General features: G+C 38.6%; 1 protein-coding gene across 2 annotated transcripts in view; it reads left to right on the top strand.

Annotated features, from left to right (window-relative positions):
* Positions 1 to 22,988, top strand: part of PPP2R3A (protein phosphatase 2, regulatory subunit B'', alpha) — a 154,564-nt gene that overhangs the window by 86,742 nt on the left and 44,834 nt on the right. For both annotated transcript variants that reach the window (XM_012000025.1, XM_012000026.1), the window contains exons 8-12: positions 601 to 649; positions 3,254 to 3,343; positions 14,643 to 14,818; positions 15,904 to 16,022; positions 18,883 to 18,989. In XM_012000025.1, the coding sequence (XP_011855415.1) occupies positions 601 to 649; positions 3,254 to 3,343; positions 14,643 to 14,818; positions 15,904 to 16,022; positions 18,883 to 18,989 (541 nt within the window). The remainder of the gene's footprint in view (positions 1 to 600; positions 650 to 3,253; positions 3,344 to 14,642; positions 14,819 to 15,903; positions 16,023 to 18,882; positions 18,990 to 22,988) is intronic.

Consider the following 22,988-nt stretch of genomic DNA (forward strand, 5'->3'; position numbering starts at 1 on the left):
TCTCTCTCTCTCTCTCTCTTACTCACCAACATGCTAACTTAAGCTATGATTGTCTCTGTGAATAAAACTTCCTGATGGAATTTCTAAAAATCTTATGTTATATCATGTTAAACCCTGGACTTTTATAAAATGGGAATATAAGAAAAGTATGTTTGTAGTGTGTTTGAGGAGCTTTTAAAAAACTACTTGAAAGCATTCTCCATTGTTTTTAACTTCTATTTTATGTTGTTTTAGGAGCTTACACAATCAGTTCCCCCTTGAATTTAATTTAAGGATAAAATTTGTCTTGTTTATAGGAAAATTGGTCTCATTGGATAAAATCAATACAAATCCTATATATTTTTGTCTTAGTTGTCAGGATGTTCAGACCTAACTTAGCATTCAGCTATATTAATACTTCCCAGATGTCAGCCATATTCATTTGCCTATTATTTTTTAAAATTATTTTAAAATTATGCGTAAATAAAAATGTACTCACATTCTCATTATGGACGATGGTTATGGTTTAGCTTGTAGCTAATGAAAAATAAATTTGTAAAAAGTATTGCCTTTACGGAGCATATTTCTAACTAGCTTTGTAATTTTTTTATCTACATTTAGCTTCATCAAACAGGATTATTGAAAGGATATTCTCTGGGGCAGTAACAAGGTAAGAAAACGTTTAATGCTGCATTTAAAAATGAACAAGTAATACCATAACGATCTCATTTTAGCAAAGCTTCGTGAATAATTTGGCAGTGCTGTTGGAGCAAATAATATCCTATAAAACATAGTTATAGCTTAATACAAGACAGTAATTCTTTTTTTAAAAAATTATTTCAACTTTTCTGATTCAAGGGGTACACGTGCAGGTCTGTCACATGGGAACTCAGTGTGATGATGAAGTTTGGTGTTTGGAGGATCCTGTCACACAGGCAGTGAGCACAACACCCAACAGGCAGTCCCTCAGCCCTCACTCTGCTCACTCCCTACCCACTTCAGCAGTCCCCAGTGTCCATCGTGCCCATCTTTTTGTCCATGTGTGTTCAGTGTTAGCTTCCACTTACAAATGAGAACATAATGGTGTTTGGTTTTCTGTTCCTGTGTTAATTAGCTTAGGATGATGGCCTTCAGCTGCCTCCATGTTGCTGCAGGGACATGATTTCATAATTTTTATGGCTGCATAGTATTCAATGGTATATATGTACCACATTTTCTTCATCCAGTCTACTGTTGGTAGGCATCTAGGTTGATTCCATGTCTCTGCTATTGTGAATAGTGCTGGATAAACATACAAGTACATGTATCTTTGTGGTAGAATGACTTATTTTCCTTTGGGTATATACCCAGTAATGGGATTGCTGGGTCTAACAGTAGTAGAAATCAACTGCTCTCCACCACAACTGAACCCATTTACATTCCCACTAACAGTGTATAATCATTCCCTTTTCTCCACAGCCTCACCAGCATGTGTTATATTTTGACTTTTTAGTAGTTGACATTCTGACTGTTGTGAGATGGTATCTCATTGTGGTTTTGATTTGCATTTCTCTAATAATGAATGGTGTTGAGATTGTTTCATGTTTGTTGGCTGCCTATATGTCTTCTTTTGAGAAGTGTCCGTTCATGTCCTTTGCCCATTTTTAAATGGGGTTGTTTTATGCTGGTTGATTTAAATTCGCTATAGAGTCTGCATATTAGACCTCTGTTGAATATATAGTTTGAGAATATTTTCTCCTATTCTGTAGGTAGTCTGTTAAATCTGTCTATAGTTTCTTTTGCTGTGCAAAAGCTCTTTAGTTTCATTAGGTCCCAGTCATCAATTTTTGGTTGTGTTGCAGTTGCTTTTGAGGACTTAGCCATAAATTATTTGCCTAGGCTGATGTCAAGAAGGGTATTTCCTAGGTTTTTTTCTAGGATTGTTATAGTTTGAGGTCTGACATTTAAGTCTTTAATCCATTGTGAATTAATTTTTTTATATAGTGAAAAGTAAGGGTCCGATTTCATTCTTCTGCATATAGCTAATCAGTTATCCCAGCACTGTTTATTGAATAGGGAGTCTTTTTCCCATTCTTTGTTTTTATCGACTTTGTCAAATATCAGATGGTTGTAGGTGTGCAGCTTTTTTTCTAGGCTCTCTATTCTGCTCCATTGGTCTATGTGCCGGTTTTTGTACCAGTACCATGCTGTTTTGGTTACAGTAGCCTTATAGTGTAGTTTGAAGTCAGGTACTATGATACCTCTGGCCTGGCTGTTGTTGCTTAAGATTGCTTTAGCTATTTGGGCTTTGTTTTTGGTTCCCTATGAATTTTAGAATTTTTTTTTTTTCTTAAAACTTGTCTGTGAGAAAGGACGTTAGTTTAATAAGAATAACATTGAATCTGTAGATTGCTTTGGGGAATATGGCTATTTTAACGATATTGATTCTCCTATCCATAACCATGGAATGTTTTTCCATTGGTTTGTGTTCTCTCTGATTTCTTTCAGCAGAGTGTTGTAGTCCTCCCTGTAGAGATTTTTCACCTCCTTGGTTAGCTGTATTTCTAGGTATTTTATTTTGTGTGTGTGTGTGGCTATTGTAAATGGGATTGCATTCTTGATTTGACTTTCAGCTTGAATGCTATTGGTGTATAGAAATGTTACTGATTTTTCTACATTGATTTTGTATCCCGTAACTTTAATGAAATTATTAGTTCTGAAAGCCGTTTGGCATAGTTTTCAGGCTTTTCTATGTATAGAATCATGTTGTCAGCGAAGAGAGATAATTTGACTTTGGATGCGTTTTATTTCTTTCTCTTGCCTGATTGCTCTGGCTAATACTTCCAGTACTATGTTGAATAGAGTGGTGAGAGTGGGCGTCTTTGTCTTGTTCTTGTTCTTAAGGGGATTGCTTCTAGCTTTTGTCCATTCAGTGTAATGCCAGCTATGTGTTTGTCATAGACGGCTCTTACTATTTTGAGGTGTCTTCCATTGATGCCTAACATGAGTATTAATCCTGTATCTAAATACAGGTAACAGTATTTTATCCCAGTGATTATTTGCATTCATATGAAAAGCCAGATTTCTTTTCTTCATATTTGCAAATGCCTTCTGGTTTCACCCTCTAGGCCTTTAAAAATAAGATAGGCTGTGGAAGGGTTGCCCTTTATGAGGCATTTAGCATTATAATTTTAAAAAATTTAACTGGCATATTACTTTATTTCTTAGCCTATCATCCTGATAAATGGTTCTGAGTAATTGCTCAGGAAATTTTATGACCATGTGTTTTCTTCAGGGGAAAAACAATACAGAAAGAGGGAAGAATGAGCTATGCAGATTTTGTTTGGTTTTTGATCTCTGAAGAAGACAAAAGGAATCCTACCAGGTATGATTTCTAAGTTTCCTTTGCCAAGATGTTAAACACATGCACAAAGCTTGAAAAAGTCATGGTGCATATTATACCTAGTGAAGCCAACTCAACTTGGCAATACTAAGATGAATTAGACTTAGTTTCTGCCATCTCGGAGCTCTCCGTCTCAGGGGATTGGCACTGAATCCATGTTCATGGCATATCAAGAGAAGTGCTGTTACCCACAGAAACAAAGATTAAGTGACATGTAAGCTGATGACAAGTAGGGCTAGTAAGCATTCATGTGGAATATGGGAATAGATGCTGTGAATTACTTGTTTTATCATCTTACTGGGTAAGTGGTAAACCATTACTATTAGAGAGGGAAAGCAAATTGTGGATGACTAGTGTATAAGAACACATCCTCATTCTGCCAGTTGAAATCATCTATGCTTTTCCTTTGCACTCTCAGACATACCTTTATTGGAGTTATTAATTTACACATTTCTTTTTTTCCATCTCTTATTCAGGCAAAAAATCTAGATGCCTCACTTTTTATCCCTACTTTGTGTAACACAACGCACTGTAGTTTGTGCTCAGTACCAAGGGAGGGAGGGGTTATAGTCCTTGATGGTACCTGCAGGTATAACTAACTCAGCTGTCTTAACATTGGGTCGAAAAGTTATCTAAATGTTGAATATGTCCAGATGTGGCTCACATCTGTAATGCCAGAACTTTGGTAGGTCAAGGCAGGAGGGATCGCTTGAAGCCTGGAGTTTGAAACCAGCCTGTGCAACATAGCGAGACTCCATCTCTACAGATAAATTTTTTAAATAGCTGGGAATGGTGATGCACACCTGTAGTCCTAGCTACTCGAGAGACTGAAGCAGGAGGATCACTTGAGGGCAGGAGTTTGAGGCTGTAGTGAGCTAGGATCATGCCATTATACTCCATCCTGGGTATAATGAGCAGGACACCAACTCTAAAAAGATAAATGTTGAATATATTGTTTAGAAGATGTAGAAATAAAAATAAGCCATTTCTTGGAGAGCTTGTTAGGTTATTTTTAAATAACTTTGTTTTCCATTTCAAAAGTAATCATTTATTTAGAAAACATGAATGAGCAGAAGAAAAGTAAATTTTAATACCAGTAATTTTAATACCCAGAAAAAAAAAAATTAAAAGTTCGTATATATGCTACTCTTTTTCATATACAGGCAGAGTAGAGTGTCTCTTACCTGAAATTCTTGAGATCAGAAGTGTTTCAGAGTTTGGATTTTTTTCAGATTTTGAACTGTTTGTTATACTTACCAGTGAGCATCCCAAATCTGAAATCCAAAATGCTCCAGTGAGTATTTCCTTGGAGTATGAGTTTTGAGTATCTTGTTGGTACTAGAAAAGTTTTGGATTTTTGGCTGGGTTGCAGTGGCTCACACCTGTAATTTCACACTTTGGGAAGCCAAAGTGGGCAGATCATCTGAGATCAGGAGTTCGAGACCAACCTGGCCAACATGATGAAACCCCATCTCTACTAAAAATATAAAAAATTAGCCAGGCGTGGTGATACATGCCTATAATCCCAGCTACATGGGAGGCTGAGGCAGGAAAATTGCTTGAACCCAGGAGGTGGAGGTTGCAGTGAGCTGAGATTGCACCATTGCACTCCAGCCTGGGTGACAAGAGCAAAACTCCATCACAGAAAAAAAAAAAATGAAATGAAGACATCCCATGTTCATGGATCATTGTTAAGATGGCAGTAGTTCCCAAACTGATCTACAGATTCCTAACAAAATACTAGTTACTTTGAGTCAAAAACTTTTTTTGTTTTTCGATGGTTTTTATTTTTTTTCCAGAAATGGAAAAGCCAAATATTGAATTCCTATGGAAATACAAAGGGACCACAGTAACCAAAACAATGCTGAAAAAGTACAGAAAAAATGTAGGATTCACACTTCCCTATTCCAAAATATTTCACTACAAAGTGAAAGTAAACAAGACTGTGTGGTACTTGTATCATGATAGACATAAAAACAAAATTGAATTGAGAGTTCAGAAATATACCCTCACTTTTGTGGCTAATTGATTTTCAACAAGGATGCTGGATGCCAAGACAATCCAATGGGGGAAAAAACAGTTTTTAATGCCAGAACAACTGGGTATCATACAAAATAATATTAGATTGGTGCAAAAGTAATTGTGGTTTTTGCAATTTCTTTCAATGGCAAAAACTGCAGTTACTTTTGCACCAACCTTAATTTGGACCCCTAGTTCACATGCTACAAAAATTAAGTCAAATGGATCACAGCACAAAATGTAAGAGCTAATACTATAAAAAATTTAGAAGAAAATAGAGGAGTAAATTTTCACAACCTTGGTTAGGCAGTTTCTTAGATGTGACACCACAAGCATAAGTATCAAAAGAAAAAATCGATGAATTGGACTTCAAAATTTTAAACTTTTGGTTGAGTGCAGTGACTCACGCCAGTATTCCCAGCACTTTGGAAGGCCAAGGCAGGTGGATTGCCTGAGCTCAGGAATTCAATACCAGCCTGGGCAACATGGTGAAACTCCATCTCTACCAGAAATAACAAAATTTAGCCAGGCACAGTGGCACGCGCCTGTCGTCCCAGCTACTTGGGAGGCTGAGGCGGGAGGATCACTTGAGCCTGGGAGGCAGAGGTTGCAGTGAGTTGAGATGACGTCACTGTACTCCAACCTGGGTGACAGAGTAAGACCCCATCTCCAAAAAAGAAAAAATTAATGCTTTTATGCTTCAAAAGATATGGTCAAGAAAGTAAAAAGACAACCCACAATGAGATACGACTTCACACTAAGATAGTTACCAAAGAGTCAGATAATAACAGGTGCTGCCAACCATGTGGAGAAATCGGAACACTCATACATTACAGTAGGAATGTAAAATGGTGCAGCCATTACGGAAAAGACTGACATTTCCTCAAATAGTTAAATAATAGAGTTACCATATGGCCTAGCAATTCCACTCCTAGGTATATACCCAAGATACATGAAAACAGGTCCACACAAAAACTTGTACACCCATTTTCATAGCAGCATCATTCATAATAGCCAAAAGTTGGGATCAGCCCAAGATAAACAAATGTGATGTATTCGTATAATCAAGTATTATACAGCAGTAAAGAAAAATGAAGTACTGATACATACTACATATGATTGGCTCTTAAAAACCTTATGTGAAGTAAAAGATGCCAGTCACAAAACACAACATATTGTATGAATTCGTTTATATGAGTTGTCCAGAATAGACAAATGTATAGAAACAGGAAATAGGTTAATGGTTGCGTAATCTGTGGAGAGCCTGTGGTAAAATGAGGAATGAGTACTATCAGGTATGGAGTCTTTTTTAGGTAATGAAAGTGTCCCTATATTAATTGTAGTGATGGTTATACAACTCTGTGAATGTTAAAAACCCTTGAATTGTACGTTTTTAAAGGAACAATCATATGATATGTGAAATATATTTCAGTAAGCCTGTTTAGAAAGAAAAGACTTAAAATACTACAAAGTATGTTCTGTAAACAAAATGGAATTAATGTAGAAATCAATACAAGAAAGACAACTGGAAAATCTCCACACACTTGGGTATTAAACCACACACTTCTAAATAATCAATGGATTTAAAAGGATGACTCAAGGGGCATTAGATATTCACGAAGTAATAAAGGAATGCTACAAATAACATATACACACACAAATGTGGTAACCTCAATGAAATGGACCAATTTCCTTTAAAGTCACAAATTAATAAAACTCACCTAAGAAGAAATACACAACCTGAATAGTCAGATGTCTATTAAAGAAAATTGAATTCACAGTTCAAAACCTCCTGAAAAAGAAATCTCCCAGCCCAGATAATTTAACTGTATTCTTATAGTCATTTGAAGAAGAAATAATGCCAAATTCTGCACCACCTTTTCCAGAAAACAGAAAGGGGAGGAATAATTCCCAACTCATTTTATAAACAAAACCAGACAAACACATACAAGAAAATAAAACTACAGACATCCCTCTTGATATAGACCCAAAATCAGTAACAAAATACTAGTAAGTCAAGGCTTAGTTCCTCAAACTTTCAGTTCCCTCTTCCAGAATCTGCAGATGCCCCAAGGGAAAGATGGTCCCAAATGCTAGGTGCCCGTCTCTGGATTTTCCTCTTCTAGATCTGGATACCATAATTCTTCACTGCCCTGTTAATTCTCCAGCATCTTTGAACCGTTTTTTTTTCTATGGCGGTGGGGGGGTCCCCTCAGTTTCCTCAATGGAAGGCTTGATCCCACTTAGGTAATCATTAGCAGAAGTGGAGCTCTTCAGATCAGTTTTTCACATCATGAGACCCATAACTGGATTCTCACAGAATATTACCAACAGAGGTTTCTTGAGTCAAAAGCTTTCTTAGACCTCCTTCTTTGGTGCTCCTTTTCTACCTTGCATGTTGCCTTTATCCTAACTAACAGCTCACATACTGAGATTCCATTCTTTGCCGGTGACTAGTATTTTATATGTAATGGCTTATTTAATCCTCATATCACTATGAGTTGAGGTATCAGTGGTCCCATTTTTCAGTTGATGAAACAGAAGCTCTAAGAGACTGTGCACCTAGTAAGTGTCCTAGCTTGGATTCAAACTCAGGTTTGTATCTCTCCCAAACCTGGACTCTTTACCACTGTAATATATGGCCTGTCATACAGATGCCATTCGTTTGCATGTCTACCTTCTTTCCAACTAGGCTGTAGACTCCCTAAAAGAGAGTTCTTTTGGTGTCATGAAATTGCTTATTGCTTAAGAAAATCAATGTTAGGCCAATTATATAAGAAAGTAACTACTGATTTTGCCCATTGATACTTGTTTCCTTGGTTTCTAGTGGCACTTACTAGGTACCCTGTGTGTTATTCTCAGTGGTTCACATTGCTTTACTAAAGCAGAGTGTGAGCAGAAAATAGTGCCCACCATTTTGACAAAAATATCTGTACAGTTGCTTCTCCACTCACAGTAGGGTTACATCCTGGTAAACCCAGCATCACTTGAAAATGTAAGTCAAAAATTATTTAATACACCTAACCTACTGAACATTATAGCTTAGTCTAGCCAGCCTTAAATGTGCTCAGAACACATCTTAGCCTACATTTGGGCAAAATCATCCAGCACAAAGCCTACTTTATAATAAAGTATTGAATATCTCATATAATTTATTGAATACTGAAAGTGAAAACAGAATGATTGTATTGGTACTTAAAGTGCGGTTTCTAATGAATGCATGTGGCTTTCACACCGTTGTAAAGTCAAAAAATTCTAAGTCAAACCATCATAAGTAGGGACTGTCTATAGAACGAAAATCAAACTCTTATTTAAGAAAATGGAATAGGCATCACTTTGCAGAAATCGGGTTTCTGGCTTATGAATTACATGGGTAGAAAAAATGAATTTTGTGAAAAAAGTAATACATTCACTAAGGTGTGATTAATCCTGTGTGAAACGCTGCATACGAAATTAGGATCTAGAGTCTTTCCTATGCCTGGTAACAGAGGTAGATATGGAAAGTATCTGGGTAGATTGTTTTCTGTGGACAAACTCTTGCAAACCCCCTTTCAGTATGTCTTTTAGTCTGTCTGTCCTGGTTTTTATCATATTCTGCTTCTACCTTAGTCATCTGGCTAGGTATCATCTCCAGGAGTTATTTCATTCACCTTTGTTATGCCTAAGGGCTTTAGGCCAGTGCCTTTCACAGTATGTATATGTATACTGAATATGCAACAGAATATACATGTAGTTACTGCCTAAGCAATAATGGAGTTTCCAATAACTTTCTTCTTGAATAGCATACAGGAATTTATATTAGGGGCAAGAATTCACTGGCTCAGCACTTAATTTCATTCAGTCCAAGGAAAGGACAAGAAGTAATCTTAGCTCATGTCTGTATTCCCATCTACTTGGGAGGCTGAGGCACAAGAATCACTTGAACCCAGGGTTTGCGGAGGAGGTGAGGAAGGTTGCAGTGAGCTGAGATCGTGCCACTGCACTCCAGCCTGGGCAACAGAGCGAGACTTTTGTCTCACAAAAAATTTTTAAAATGTAATTTTGTTTATGTCTGCAATTTTAGAAATATAATTTGTCATTAATATCATTATGCTTTGAAAAACCAAATATTGGTGGTAAATATAGCAGAAATTTAACACTAGTGCTCTCTGGTTCCTTCTGTGTTTTCTGTTTTCTAATTTTTCTACAATAAATAACACTTTCAGACTCTGAGAAAATCAGTTACCTTTGGTAAGAAAAAAAAAAAAAAAAAAACAGAAAATCTGCATTGAAAGAAACTTTAGAGAGTATCCAGTACTTTCAATAAGAAAATACCCTCTGACCATGTCCTGCATGTATTATCCATCCAGCCCCTGTTGCTAAACTTTTCAGGGACAGGTAACCATCCACTGAGGCAGCCTGTTCATTTTTTCTCTTTCGTTCATTGATCCTTATGCTCTCCAATATTCAGATAATTATATCTGATTAATCTACCACATCTTTCAGGTATTTAAAAGCAGTTATGTGCCTTTGGTAAATATTCAGGCAGTATATCTATCTTTGCATTCTAGCTTTCTTTCTCTCTTATGGTTATTAGCAAAGAACTGAAGGGTATGCTTTAGCTTTATTTATTGTAAAGAGAAGATTGTCTTAGTTCTTAATTGAAAATGCAAGTAACTAAAGTATTTCAGTTTCTATTTCACAGTAAAATAAGTTGCCTTTCACTTCAGTCCTGTTACATCCTTGGTCAAAATCAAGACTTACTTTATTCCCTTTTGCCTGATTTTGGTTCTCTTAAGATAAGTAATGAGGAATTTCAAGACACCAAGAGATCTTAGAGGCCAGTCAGAGGACAGTCCCCTGCCCCTTTTGTACTAAAACCATTATTACTTTAAAAAAAAAAAAAAAGGCTCACTCACGCCTGGAATCCCAGCACTTTGGGAGGCCAAGGTGGGCAGATCGCGCAGTCGGGAGATCAAGACCATCCTGGCTAACACGGTGAAACCCCGTCTCTACTAAAAAATAGAAAAAATTAGCCGGGCATGGTGGCGGGCACCTGTAGTCCCAGCTATTCGGGAGGCTGAGGCAAGAGAATGGCATGAACCCAGGAGGCGGAGCTTGCAGTGACACAACAGTGTAACCACCAGATATTATTACATGTATCACAGCCCTCTGCTTATGAGATGTAACTCTTCAAGGCTTTCCCCACAATCAGGAATAGTTTCACAGTGGGACAACATTCTGCCCCTTTTATATTCTAAGAGTAGATATGATATGACTGAACCTCACCATAGCCATCCTATTACCTCACATTCATTAGGTTCAATGAATGTCCCCTTTGTTCTTTAATAACAATGTTAAACATCAAGTTGGTATGATTTTTAAAATATATTTCTCAAAAAGACTTTGCCCAATCTGGGCAACGTAGGAAAACCCGATCTCTGCAAAAAGTTTTTAAAAAATTAGCCAGGTGTGGTGGTACATGCTTCTTGTCCCAGCTACTCTGAGGCTGAGGCATGAGTCTCACTTGAGCCCAAGATGTTGAGGCTGCAGTGAGCCATGATTGCAGTACTGCACTCCAGCCTGGGCAACAGAATGAGAGCCTATCTCAAAAACAAAAAGTAAAAAACGTTTTCAAGTATTACATGTTCAGTTTTTTGCAATAATGTAAACTATATCTTTCTCAAAAGGTACACACAGGTCTTAATGTGACTTACTTGAAAACAGTCAACAGTTACAACTTAGTTATTTTCACTTTTCTCTCCCCAAAGGAGATTTTGTTTAACCATTACAGGTGTGGTTCTTAATATGGTTTCAGGCCTACAAGTGGGAATTTGAACAGCGGTCTCCTAGAGTCTTCTCTTGAAAAGTTTTACTTTGCCATGAATTTGTGGTTCTTCAGAAAAATATTGTTCCCTATTACCAATTAGTGTTGTTGGCTTCATAAAGGAAATAAGAGATAATAGCAAAGTGTTGGAAACTGGAAAACGAATAAACATAGCAGACTGTCTGAATCCTAAGCCAGAGGGAAAAACCAAGAAGCAACCAGATATACCCAGCAAAACTTGCAGACATTCAGGATTTGGAGATGCTAGGAACCTTGAAAGTGGGGATGGGGTAAAGGTAAGCCAAAAACAGGAGAGTTTATAGAAAGTTTGTTTAAATGAACAGTTGATCTTCAAGCCATGTCCTCTACCCTAGCATAAAACTAGTGCTTTATTCCCTGAAGAGCACAAAACAGAAGGGCGTCCGGACTGGGGAGCATTGGGCACAATTGAGATGTGAATGCGATCCTGAAAACAGATAAAATGAGTGTATGCAAACTGAATGCTGAGATGCCCAGTCTTCATTCCTCACTCAGCTAACAGAATGCTGCCTACCTGCCCTGAACCTCCAAGCAGGAAACTGAAATGCTTTTCTGGGGAACTGACCTGCCCGAGAATAAAGACCTGAAGATTCGACACTGGGTCATCCCCAAGGAAAAAACCCAGCCCATTCATTTTACAGTAAAGCCTGGAGTCAACAAACCCACAGATCAGAACCTCCGATCAGCTTTTTAGCACCTACTCTCAAATATGAGCAGAGAACAGAGGATCACTAGATACCTGAGTAAAGCCTCTTGCACAAAAGATACAGGCCAGACAAATAGTGGGGGAAAGATAGCTTGGATGAAACAGAGACTTCCAGAGAAAATAAAACTTTAACAACAAGAAAAAAAAAACAGTGATTATATCCTCAGAGAGATATGAGAAGAAATTACAATCACAGGACATGAACAGAATGATACATTTTATGAAAGGAACATTCAGGAAACCGAAAAGCTCTGAGCAATCAAAACTACAATAGCAGAAATAAAAAGACAATGTTTAGAAGATAAAGCTGTGTAACCCTCCCAGAAAGAAACCCCCTCTCTCAAAAAAGATGAAGCAATAGGAAATAGAGACAAGATACAAAAATTGGAGAACCCGGTCAAAAAAATTTTAATAGAACTGGAAATTGAAATGTGGTACAGGCCTCATAAATAATTTTAAAATTTAGCCACAATGGAAAAATTTAAAAATAGGTAAAATTAATTTTGTTGTATATCTGTTTTGTATTTGTACTGAGAAAACATCTCAAATTTGATTAGCCACATTCAGATGCTCAAAAGGCCACATTTGGCTAGTAGCTATACCATACTGGGCTATGTAGATCTCAATAACTGTTCTTAAGAAAAAAAAAAAAAAAAAGAAGGAGGGAAAGGGCAGGGAAGAGAGATACAAACATTTTCAAGGTCTGAAGGATTCAGTTTCCAAACTGAATAGGCTCTCAGAAAAGTCCAGCCAAATAGATGAGTTAGATCTCAACCAAGGCCATCATGATATTTCAAACTACTAAGGACTCAGAGAAACCTCTGCAGGCTTCTAAGGAAAAAAACAAAATGAGTTACAGTCAAAGGAATAGATACCAATAAAGCTTTAGACTTCTTATCAATACTGGATAGACAATGGATCAATACTTTTTAAAGTATGAAGGAAAAGGCCAGGCACAGTAGCTTGCACCTAAAATTCCAGCACTTTGGGAGGTCAAGACAGGAGGATCCCTTGAGGCCAGGAGTTCGAGACCAGTGTGGGCAATATAGTGAGACCCTGACTCTACAAAAAAAAAAAAACACTTTATTATTAGCCAGGCTGGATGCCGTGGCTCATACCTGTAATCCCAGCACTTCAGGAGGCCTAGGCGGGCGGATCACCTGAGGTCAGAAATTCGAGACCAGTCTGGTCAATATGGTGAAACCCTGTCTCTCCTTAAAAAAATTAGTTGGACGTGGCAGCAGGCACCGGTCATCCCAGCCACTTTGGAAGCTGAGGCAGGAGAATCACTTGAACCCGGAAGGCAGAGTTTGCAGTGCCGAGATCGGACCACTGCACTCCAGCCTGGGCAATAGAGTGATAGAGTAAGATGCCATCTGAAAAAAAAAATAAAAATTTAGCCAGGCATCGTGGTGTGCACCTGTAGTTCCAGCTACTTGGGAAGATTGCTTGAGGCCAGGAGTTCAAGGCTGCAATGAGCCATGTCGTGCCTCTACTCCAGTCTGGGCAGCAGAGTGAGACCCCATCTCTAAAGTTTAAAAAAAAAAATCTGAAGGCAAAACACCGCAAAGCTCTCATTCTATAACTAGCCAAAATACCAACCATATTAAAGGGTAGAGGCATTTTCAAAGATCCAAGATCTCAAAAAATATACCTGCCATGCTCCTTCATTCAGGAAGCTGCTAGAGAATGCGCAGAGTAACAAAATAATGAAGAAACAAAATAAGGAATGAGGAAAGTGCGAGAAACAAGAAATAGGAGAAAGGCGAAAGGAATCCCTGGATGAAACTGAGCGAGGCCTAGCGACCAAGCAGCCCAGATTAGAGTAGGTCAGAAGGAACCAAGGAAGACTTCATCAAGAACATGCCATTGACAGAGTACCTCATGGGACTGAGTGCGGATTTAGACAACTGACAGAGATTTGGGGTTGAATTAGTAGCAAGTACACAGAAAACTAAGCAAATAAGAGATTAAAGAAAAATATAAAATTATAAATTCTGAATGTTGAGCAAGTTAACTGTATTAAGAGGATGAGAAGGACATGTAGATAAAGTGGTGACAAATTATAAAAGAACTAAAGTTCAACTTTCACAGTGTGAAATCAATACTTTTTGTTTGGTTGGTTGGTTGGTTTTTTTTCTTGAGGCGGGCATCTCATTCTTTCACCCAGGCTGGAGTGCAGTGGTGGAATCTTGGCTCGCTGCACCCTCGACCTCCCAGGCTCAAACAATCCTCCCACCTCAGCCTCCCAAGTAGCTGGCACTACAGGCATGCACCACCATGCCCAGCTAGTTTTTTGTATTTTTAGTAGAGATGGGGTTTCACCATGTTGGCCAGGCTGATGTCGAACTCCTGACTTCAAGTGATCTGCCCGCCTCGGTCTCCCAAAGTGCTGGAATTAGAGGCATGAGCCATCGCGCCCAGCCTCTAATAATAGTTCTGAAAAGAAATACAAGAAAGGAGCAATATAGGCATGTTATCTGAAAATAGGAAGGTAAAAAGCAAAATAATCAGGGTTGAACATGGTTGGTTCTGGGTGGAAAAATAAAGGGAAGAAGGGGTCTGCCATTTTCTCTAGCAAACTTTGTAAAACTATATCTAAGCCTGAAGTGTACGTAATATGTAACTTTTATTTTAAAAGAAACATACTAAATCTGGATAAATGAAAGGTATTTACCAGGCCCATAATAATGATTGTCCTTATCGCCTAGCATTGAGTATTGGTTCCGCTGCATGGATGTGGATGGAGATGGTATACTCTCCATGTATGAGCTGGAGTACTTCTATGAGGAGCAGTGTGAGCGGATGGAAGCCATGGGAATTGAGCCCTTGCCATTCCATGATTTACTGTGCCAGATGCTTGACCTAGTGAAGCCAGCCGTTGATGGTGAGACCAAGCAATGGGACATTTGCACTGTTCACCTGTGTATCAGAGGGGGGCACAGAATCCTAGATTGTCCTAAATTGCTTAACATTTCAGAGTCTTGATAGAAGACTTCCCAGTACAGAAGTGTTTAAAGTTCCTCTTTGACTCTTAGTGTAGCAACCTTTTTTTTTTTTTTTTTTTTTTTTTTTTTGAGATGCAGTCTCGCTTTGTCTGCCAGGCTGGAGTACAATAGCGTAGTCTCGGCTCACTGCAACCTCCACCTCCTGGATTCAAGCGATCCTCCTGCCTCAGCCTCCCAAGTAGCTGGGATTATAGGCGACCACCACCACGCCCAGCTATTTTTGTATTTTTAGTAGAGTTGGGGTTATACCATGTTGGCCAGGCTGGTCTCAAACTCCTGACCTCAGGTGATCCAGCCACCTTGGTCTCCCAAAGTGCTGGGGTTATAGGTGTGAGCCACCATGCCCAGTCTTGGTGTAGCAATTGATGGCAAGTCTACTATTTAAGAAACAGGATTTTACACCAGGCACAGTGGTGTGTGCCTATAGTCCCAGCTACTAAGGAGGCTGAGGTGGGAGTATTGCATTATGATTGTTCCTGTGAGTAACCATTGCACTCCAGCCTGGGCAACACAGCGAGACCCTATCTCTTTTTTAAAAAGAAAATGAAAGTAGGGTTTGGGGGATGAAAGAAGATTTTTCCTTAGACACAGAAAGCACATGAGGAGAGATGGGGAAGGACTGCTTGATGGGCACAGAGTTTCCTTTTGGGGTGATATTATTACAGAACTAGATAGTGGTAATGGTGGTGCAACATTGTGAGTGTACTAAAAGCCACTGAATTGTGCACTTTAAAGTTGTTTAAATGGTGAACTTTGTTAGTGAATTTTACCTCAATTTAAAAAAAGAAATGGGTTTGAGAAATTGATACTCTTGAAAAAAGAAATGGGATTTAAATTTTTTTATTCTGAAAATAGGACTTTTATAATAAACATATACCTATACTTTTAGATGTCAGTGAAAGTTTTTTTCTCTTGCCAACACAGGTCTTCATGAAATTTACCAGATTTGTTTATTTTTATGTAGGCAAAATAACTCTAAGAGATCTGAAGAGGTGCAGAATGGCTCACATCTTCTACGACACTTTCTTTAATCTAGAGAAATACTTAGACCATGAACAGAGAGATCCCTTTGCGGTCCAGAAGGTACCAGTATAATTTTAACTTTTATTTGAGGGCTGCAGTATCAGGGGCTGTGTGTGCTACATATTAAAATGGTCTCTGCATGCTGGAATCTCAGTAAAGAGGTAATAATTTATAATATTTCATTAAAGAGTAAAAAGAGACAATAAAGGACCTGTAGAGCACATGTCTCTCCACAGGCGATCATCAGGTCTAGGTAACCTGCATCTGCATAAGCACTTTCCACTGAGCAGACTCTATAGCTCATCTACTGATACACACACTGGAAACTAGTTACAAAAGAGTCGTTTTGAAAAAAAAAATTTTCCTTCTAACTTTTAAAAATGTATCAATAGGCACATCTGTATTAGAAACTATATTGGCCTCGATTCAGTTGTACCATTCATTTCCAGGATTCCATGGTAATTAGCTTTCCCCATCATGGTGAAAACTAGAATTCTCCATGATAGAAAACCTTCAAATAATATAACGCTTTTTCACGTGTTAATGATTGCTATACATGGCTATCAGTTTTGAATGCATTCTACATCTGAATAAAGATGAATACTCTTCCCCAGACACACAAACCTGTGAACCCTCAGAAAACCCTATACATACTGTCCATGTTAAAAATAAAAACAATGTCACCCCTTGTTCTTACCATTCCTCTAAGAAGTAGAAATGATGTTAAGAACAGACTGTTGCAGTTGTGTAACAATAAACTATAAGAAGCTTTGTAGTCTTTTTTCGTCTACATGTTCCGTAACTGTTTGAGTTATGGAATAGTAATAAGAATATGATCACCTTCTAAATAAGATAAATAAGAATTTATTGCCTTCCAGAAAGAAATATTCTGCAGCTGATCTCAGCATATCAAGTTGCGTTATCGCTGGTTTAAAGTCTGTTATATCTCATTGAGTTTAACATGCTCCATAATTTTATATTTGTTTCTCTTTGTGTGTGTGTGTGTGTGTGTGTGCACGCGTGTGTGTGTGAGACAGAGTGTCACTCTTGTTGCCCAGGCTGGAGTGCAGTGGTATGATGTCAGCTCACCACAGCCTCCGCCTCCCAGATTCAAGTGATTCTCCTGCCTCAATCTCCCGAGTACTGGGATTACAGGCATGCACCACCACACCCAGCTAATTTTGAATCTTTAATAGAGACAAGATTTCTCCATATTGGTCAGGCTGGTCTCGATCTCCCCACCTTGGGTGATCTGCACACCTCAGCCTCCCAAAGTGCTGGGATTACAGGCGTGAGCCGCTGTGCCCGGCCTATTTTATATTTCTCTAAGCAAAAACAAAACCCCAGACATTGCCAGTTGTAAGCCTATAATGCATTGCAATTTCATAAATGTTAGAAAGGTAGAGATGGGTCTTAAAATGAATTAAATATAGTAATTAATAGTGGTCATTGTTTAGGAACTTAACATTATTCTTGGCATAACTAACTGTAGACCCAAGGGCAATACTGACTCATGTTCAGCTTGGAAAGACATTTTATCTGAAACATAAAATTTCAAGAAAATTGACAAAAGTCTGTGGTCTTTTCCCTCTTTACTTATTTTCTGTGTGTTACCATTTTTACTCTAAAAATTTTACCTTTAAATTTTACTTTTCTTTGTAAATGGTATAATTATTGATGTTTGTTCTGATCTACAAAGAACATTATCAGTCAGAAAGTGCTTAATAAATTCTGGGCACTGCGTTGAAGAGATACTGGATATTTGGAGATGGCAGAGATACAAGAACAAAAGGTGTCAACCAAAGTATCTGCATTAGAAAAAAGGAAGTGATACGGAGAAAAGGACTGTTTCCAGGAAGATATCACAGACAACATGGTATCTGAGTTGGCTTCTAAAGAACAAAAATTTGCCAGCGAATGCGGGCTTGGGGAAGGTACATTTCAGGTGGGCCTGTGGCAAAACACGTCACTCCAGGTGACTGCTGTGCAAAGTGCCAGAGGAGAGGAGACCAGAGAAATGTCCCTGATTACGAGGCTAAAGAATCTAGACTTAGCAGGTGCTATGGCTTGTGCTTGTAATCCCAGCTACTTAGGAAGCTAAGACAGGAGGATCACTTGAGGCCAGGGGTTCGAGACCAACCTGGGCAACATAGTGAGACCCTGTGTCTACAAAAAAACTTTAAAATTAGCAGGGCATGGTGACATGCCTGCAGTCTCAGCTACTTAGTAGGTGGAATGCCTGTAGTCTCAGCTACTCAGTAGGCTGAGGTAGGAAAATCACTTGAGCCCAGATTTTGAGGCTGGCAGTAAGCTATTATTGTACCACTGCACTCCAGACTGGGCAACACAGTGGGACCCTGTCTCTTTTAAAAAAAAACAGTTGGAATCAGTCAGGCACGGTGGCTTCCGCCTGTAATCCCAGCACTTTGGGAGGCTGAGGCAGGCAGATCACCTGAGGTCAGGAGTTCGAGACCAGCCTGGCCAACATGGCAAAACCCTGTCTCTACAAAATACAAAAATTAGCTGGACGTGGTGGCACTTGCCTGTAGTCCCAGCTACTCGGGAGGCTGAGGCCGATCGCCAGACATTGCTTGAACCCAGGAGGCAGAGGCTGCAGTGAGCTGAGATCGTGCCACTATACTCCAGCCTAGGTGACAGAATGAGACTCAATCTCAAAAAAAAAAGAAAAAGAAAAAAATGGAATCTATACCTTAAAAACCCAGCTTCTAAACAGTTAAATTTTCCCTTTTGAGGTGTGGAAAATTACCGTAGGAGTGTTACCTTAGCACCTCTTTTAAACCTGTTGAAATGAAACATTTCAGTTAGGATTTTTTCACAGTATACATTTGTGTGATGATCTATCTCCAATTCTTTGTCTTTGATTATTTTTGTTTCTTGTGGCTGTCTTCTTTCCAATCAGGATGTTGAGAACGATGGGCCTGAGCCCTCAGACTGGGACCGGTTTGCCGCTGAGGAGTATGAGACTCTTGTTGCAGAGGAATCTGCCCAAGCACAATTCCAGGAAGGGTGAGTGAGTTTCCCTATGTCTTGTAGAACTTTTTAACAGGAATGCGCATGTCCAGAATATTCAGACCCCCTTACAAAATCCTTTTCTATTTTTTCCATTTTTGAATAGCATAAAAATGTGATTTAACCAACTTTAGTTAAATGATTACCTTTTCCAGCAATCTTCACTCATTTCCTGATAGTCTTCTCGTGTCCATTTCCTTTAACAAGTCTCATCTTTCACTGGAAATCAAGATCACTGAACAATCAAACTACTGTTTTGCTGATATTGATAAACCCTGTACATAAAGGAGGAGGCTAAAAGAACTAAAGCTGTGGCCAGGCACAGTGGCTCACACCTGTAATCCCAGCACTTTGGGAGGCCAAGGCGGGCGGATAACCGGAGGTCGGGAGTTTGAAACCAGCCTGACCAACATGGAGAAACCCTGTCTCTACTAAAAATACAAAATATTAGCCAGGTGTGGTGGCGCAAGCCTGTAATCCCAGCTACTTGGAAGGCTGAGGCAGGAGAATTGCTTTTACCTGGGAGGCAGAGGTTGCAGTGAGCCGAGATTGCGCCATTGCACTCCAGCTTGGGCAACGAACAAAAATCTGTCTCCAAAAAAAAAAAAAAAAACACTACACTAAAGCTCCTTCAGTAATAAAGATGATTATGTTTAGAACAAATTATTATACATGGTTTTGTGCAGGAAGTAACTTCTACATGTATTTCTACTAGTCAGAGCATAATTCCATAAAGGGACCATGTTAAGAAATTTAATTATCCAAGAATTTGACTCCTTGGATCATTTCAGCAACTTTATAATTTGCTGGTTTTTTCCATCATCTTCTAGTAACTCCTTCTGTAATTCTTCTAATTCTTCCTTATTAAGTCATAGCTTCTGTAAAGGTCTCAATTAATCTTTCTCATTAATGTAGTGTACTTTTTGAACAGGCATTATTCATATGATATAATATTCAAAGAAGCAAAAAAAATAGTAAGAAGTTTCCTCCTACCCAGTTCTCCTCCCCAGAAACTACAAGTGTCATCATGTTCTTGCTTACCCTTCCAAAGAGCCTCTCTCTCCATCTATCTAAGTATATATAGAAAGATAGATGAATTTTTTATTTTTTATTTTTTATTTTTTGAGACAGTGTCTCAAATGTGGTCTCTGATGTGGTCCATTCAGATCAGCCTCCTGAGGCATAGAGATCGGGGAAGAGCAGGTCTAGAGGGATAAACAGAAACTATCCAGCCCCATATATAAAGTCAAATAGTCCTCAATATAGATTGTACCAACTTATACCTCTACCATTAAATATTAGCTTTTTTGAGGGTGCTGAACCAAGCCATCACCAAAGCACTTTCTTTCATTGAGAGATTTCTTTAACCTGCTTAGCCACAAAACTAGGATTTCATTTTTATGACGATGACCTGGAAACCCTTAAAATCATTCATTGTGCACTCAGTATCTTAAGCCTGACTGCATGAGAATATAGAGAAATGGATTCACAAGCATGATTTAAAGGTTTTTTTGGTATCGAGCTTCCATACTAGGAATTACGGTTAGCGTACCAATCTTAAGAGGCAACATTGCTGCAGTTAAGAATATGTGTGGATTGGGCCGGGCGCGGTGGCTCACGCCTGTAATCCCAGCACTTTGGGAGGCCGAGACGGGTGGATCACGAGGTCAGGAGATTGAGACCATCCTGACTAACACGGTGAAACCCCGTCTCTACTAAAAAAAATACAAAAATTAGCCGGGCGCAGTGGCGGGCGCCTGTAGTCCCAGCTACATGGGAGGCTGAGGCAGGAGAATGGCGTGAACCCGGGAGGCGGAGCTTGCAGTGAGTGGAGATCGCGCTACTGCACTCCAGCCTGGGCGACAGAGCCAAACTCCGTCTCAAAAAAAAAAAAAAAAGAATATGTGTGGATTGGACAGGCGCAGTCACTCATGCCTGTAATCCTAGCACTTTCGGAGACTGAGGCAAAGAGGTCGCTTGAGCCTAGGAGTTTGAGACCAGCCTGGGCAATGTGGTGAAACCCCATCTCTACAAAAAATACAAAAATTAGCCTGGTGTAGTGGTGTGTGCCTGTAGTCCCAGCTACTCAGGAGGCTGAGGTGGGAGGATCACTTGAGCATGGGAGGCAGAGGCTGCAATGAGCTGAGATTGCACAACTGCACTCCAGCCTGACAGAGCTAGACCCTGACACACACACACACACACACACACCCCAAGTGTGGATGTTTAGAATAGTGAAAATTTGGAGGCCATCTAGATATCTAATGGGAAGATTAATACAATTATACTGCATGTACCCAGTACAGTTCTATTAAGCATTAAAATCATTTTGTGGATGTGTACTTCTGGACTTTAATTAGGAAAAACTGGAGGTGAGGAAGAAGACTATGAAAGATCAAGTAAAATGTAATAGAAAAGAACAAAAAAAGTATCCAAAAGAAAATTAGGTATATGTAAGGAGAGCAAATGGGATCTTATTTATGTATTTTAGACAAAAGAATATATAAAATAGCAAAATATATTAAAAGACAATAGAAAAGCTTTTTTGAAATAAAAGAAAACCTGAATAGGAAAGGTCAGAAATCACGCCTTGTGCAGGAAATACTGATAATGAATAGTGATTGACCCCAGATTTGCATTGTGAATTTACTAGAACTCAAGGATGAATAAAGGTATATCATTGAGGTTTTTTTTTTTCCAATTTTAAAAATTCAAGTCACCAGACAACTGGTTAAAAAAAAAAAATCAGCATGCCTCAGTAAAATTGAATACTGAAAGACCATGAAACAGTGTTTGCAACTTCCTCACAGAAAGAAACTCTATATCCAAGAATTTTATACCAAGCCAAGATGGTATTCAAGCATAAAGACACAGATAGATATTGTCAAACATATGAGAACTAGAGATTATATAATACCCAGGAGCTCTTCCTTAAAAAGTACATAATCTTAAAACCAAGAGACAAGCCAAAATAAAAGGCTCAGAAATGAGCAGCCATGGTAGAAAAGAAATAATAGTGAGCATTCAATCCATTTAAATGTAGAAATAAGGCTAAACAACTAAGGACATTAAAAGAGAGCAGAACATAATATTCCATAAAAAAAAAAAGTGTAACTGAAGATGTAAAAAGGAGGAAGTAAATATATGTGTAAGTTTCATTAGCAGGGTCTCAACAGATGCTCTCAAAAGCTGATAAGTTGGGGGTTTAAGAAAATTAAAATAAACTGTTACAAAACTAAAGCCAGACTAAACATTCTAATTAAATCAGAAAACATGTACACACAAAAGAAAAACACAGACCATGCAGCATAAACTAAAGATGCCAGAACTAATGCAAATATTTCTAGACCAGTGAATGTAAAAGGAATAAAGTCACTTACCAAAATAAAAAGATTCAATTATTGCATGACAACAACAAAGGTTGAATGTAAAAATAATTAAAACCCCCAAAAAACTATCTTGATAACATCAGATTTTTATTTATTTTTATTTTTTTATTATACTTTAAGTTCTAGGGTACATGTGCACAATGTCAGGTTTGTTACATATGTATACATGTGCCATGTTGGTGTGCTGCACCCATTAACTCATCATTTACATTAGATATATCTCCTAATGCTATCCCTCCCCCGTCCCCCAATCCCACAACAGGCCCCAGTGTGTGATGTTCCCCTTCCTGTGTCCAAGTGTTCTCATTGTTCAATTCCAACCTATGAGTGAGAACAAGAGGTGTTTGGTTTTCTGTTCTTGCAGTATTTGCTGAGAATGATGGTTTCCAACTGCATCCATGTCCCTACAAAGGACATGAACTCATCCTGACTTTTTAATGATCACCATTCCAACTGGTGTGAGATGGTATCTCATTGTGGTCTTGGTTTGCATTTCTCTGATGGCGAGTGGTGATGAGCATTTTTTCATGTGTCTGTTGGCTGTATGAATGTCTTCTTTTGAGAAGTGTCTGTTCATATCCTTTGCCCACTTTTTGATGGGGTTGTT

The sequence above is a fragment of the Mandrillus leucophaeus genome, unplaced genomic scaffold (assembly GCF_000951045.1).
Source record: "Mandrillus leucophaeus isolate KB7577 unplaced genomic scaffold, Mleu.le_1.0 Scaffold612, whole genome shotgun sequence".
In the NCBI taxonomy this organism is placed as follows: Eukaryota; Metazoa; Chordata; class Mammalia; order Primates; family Cercopithecidae; genus Mandrillus; species Mandrillus leucophaeus.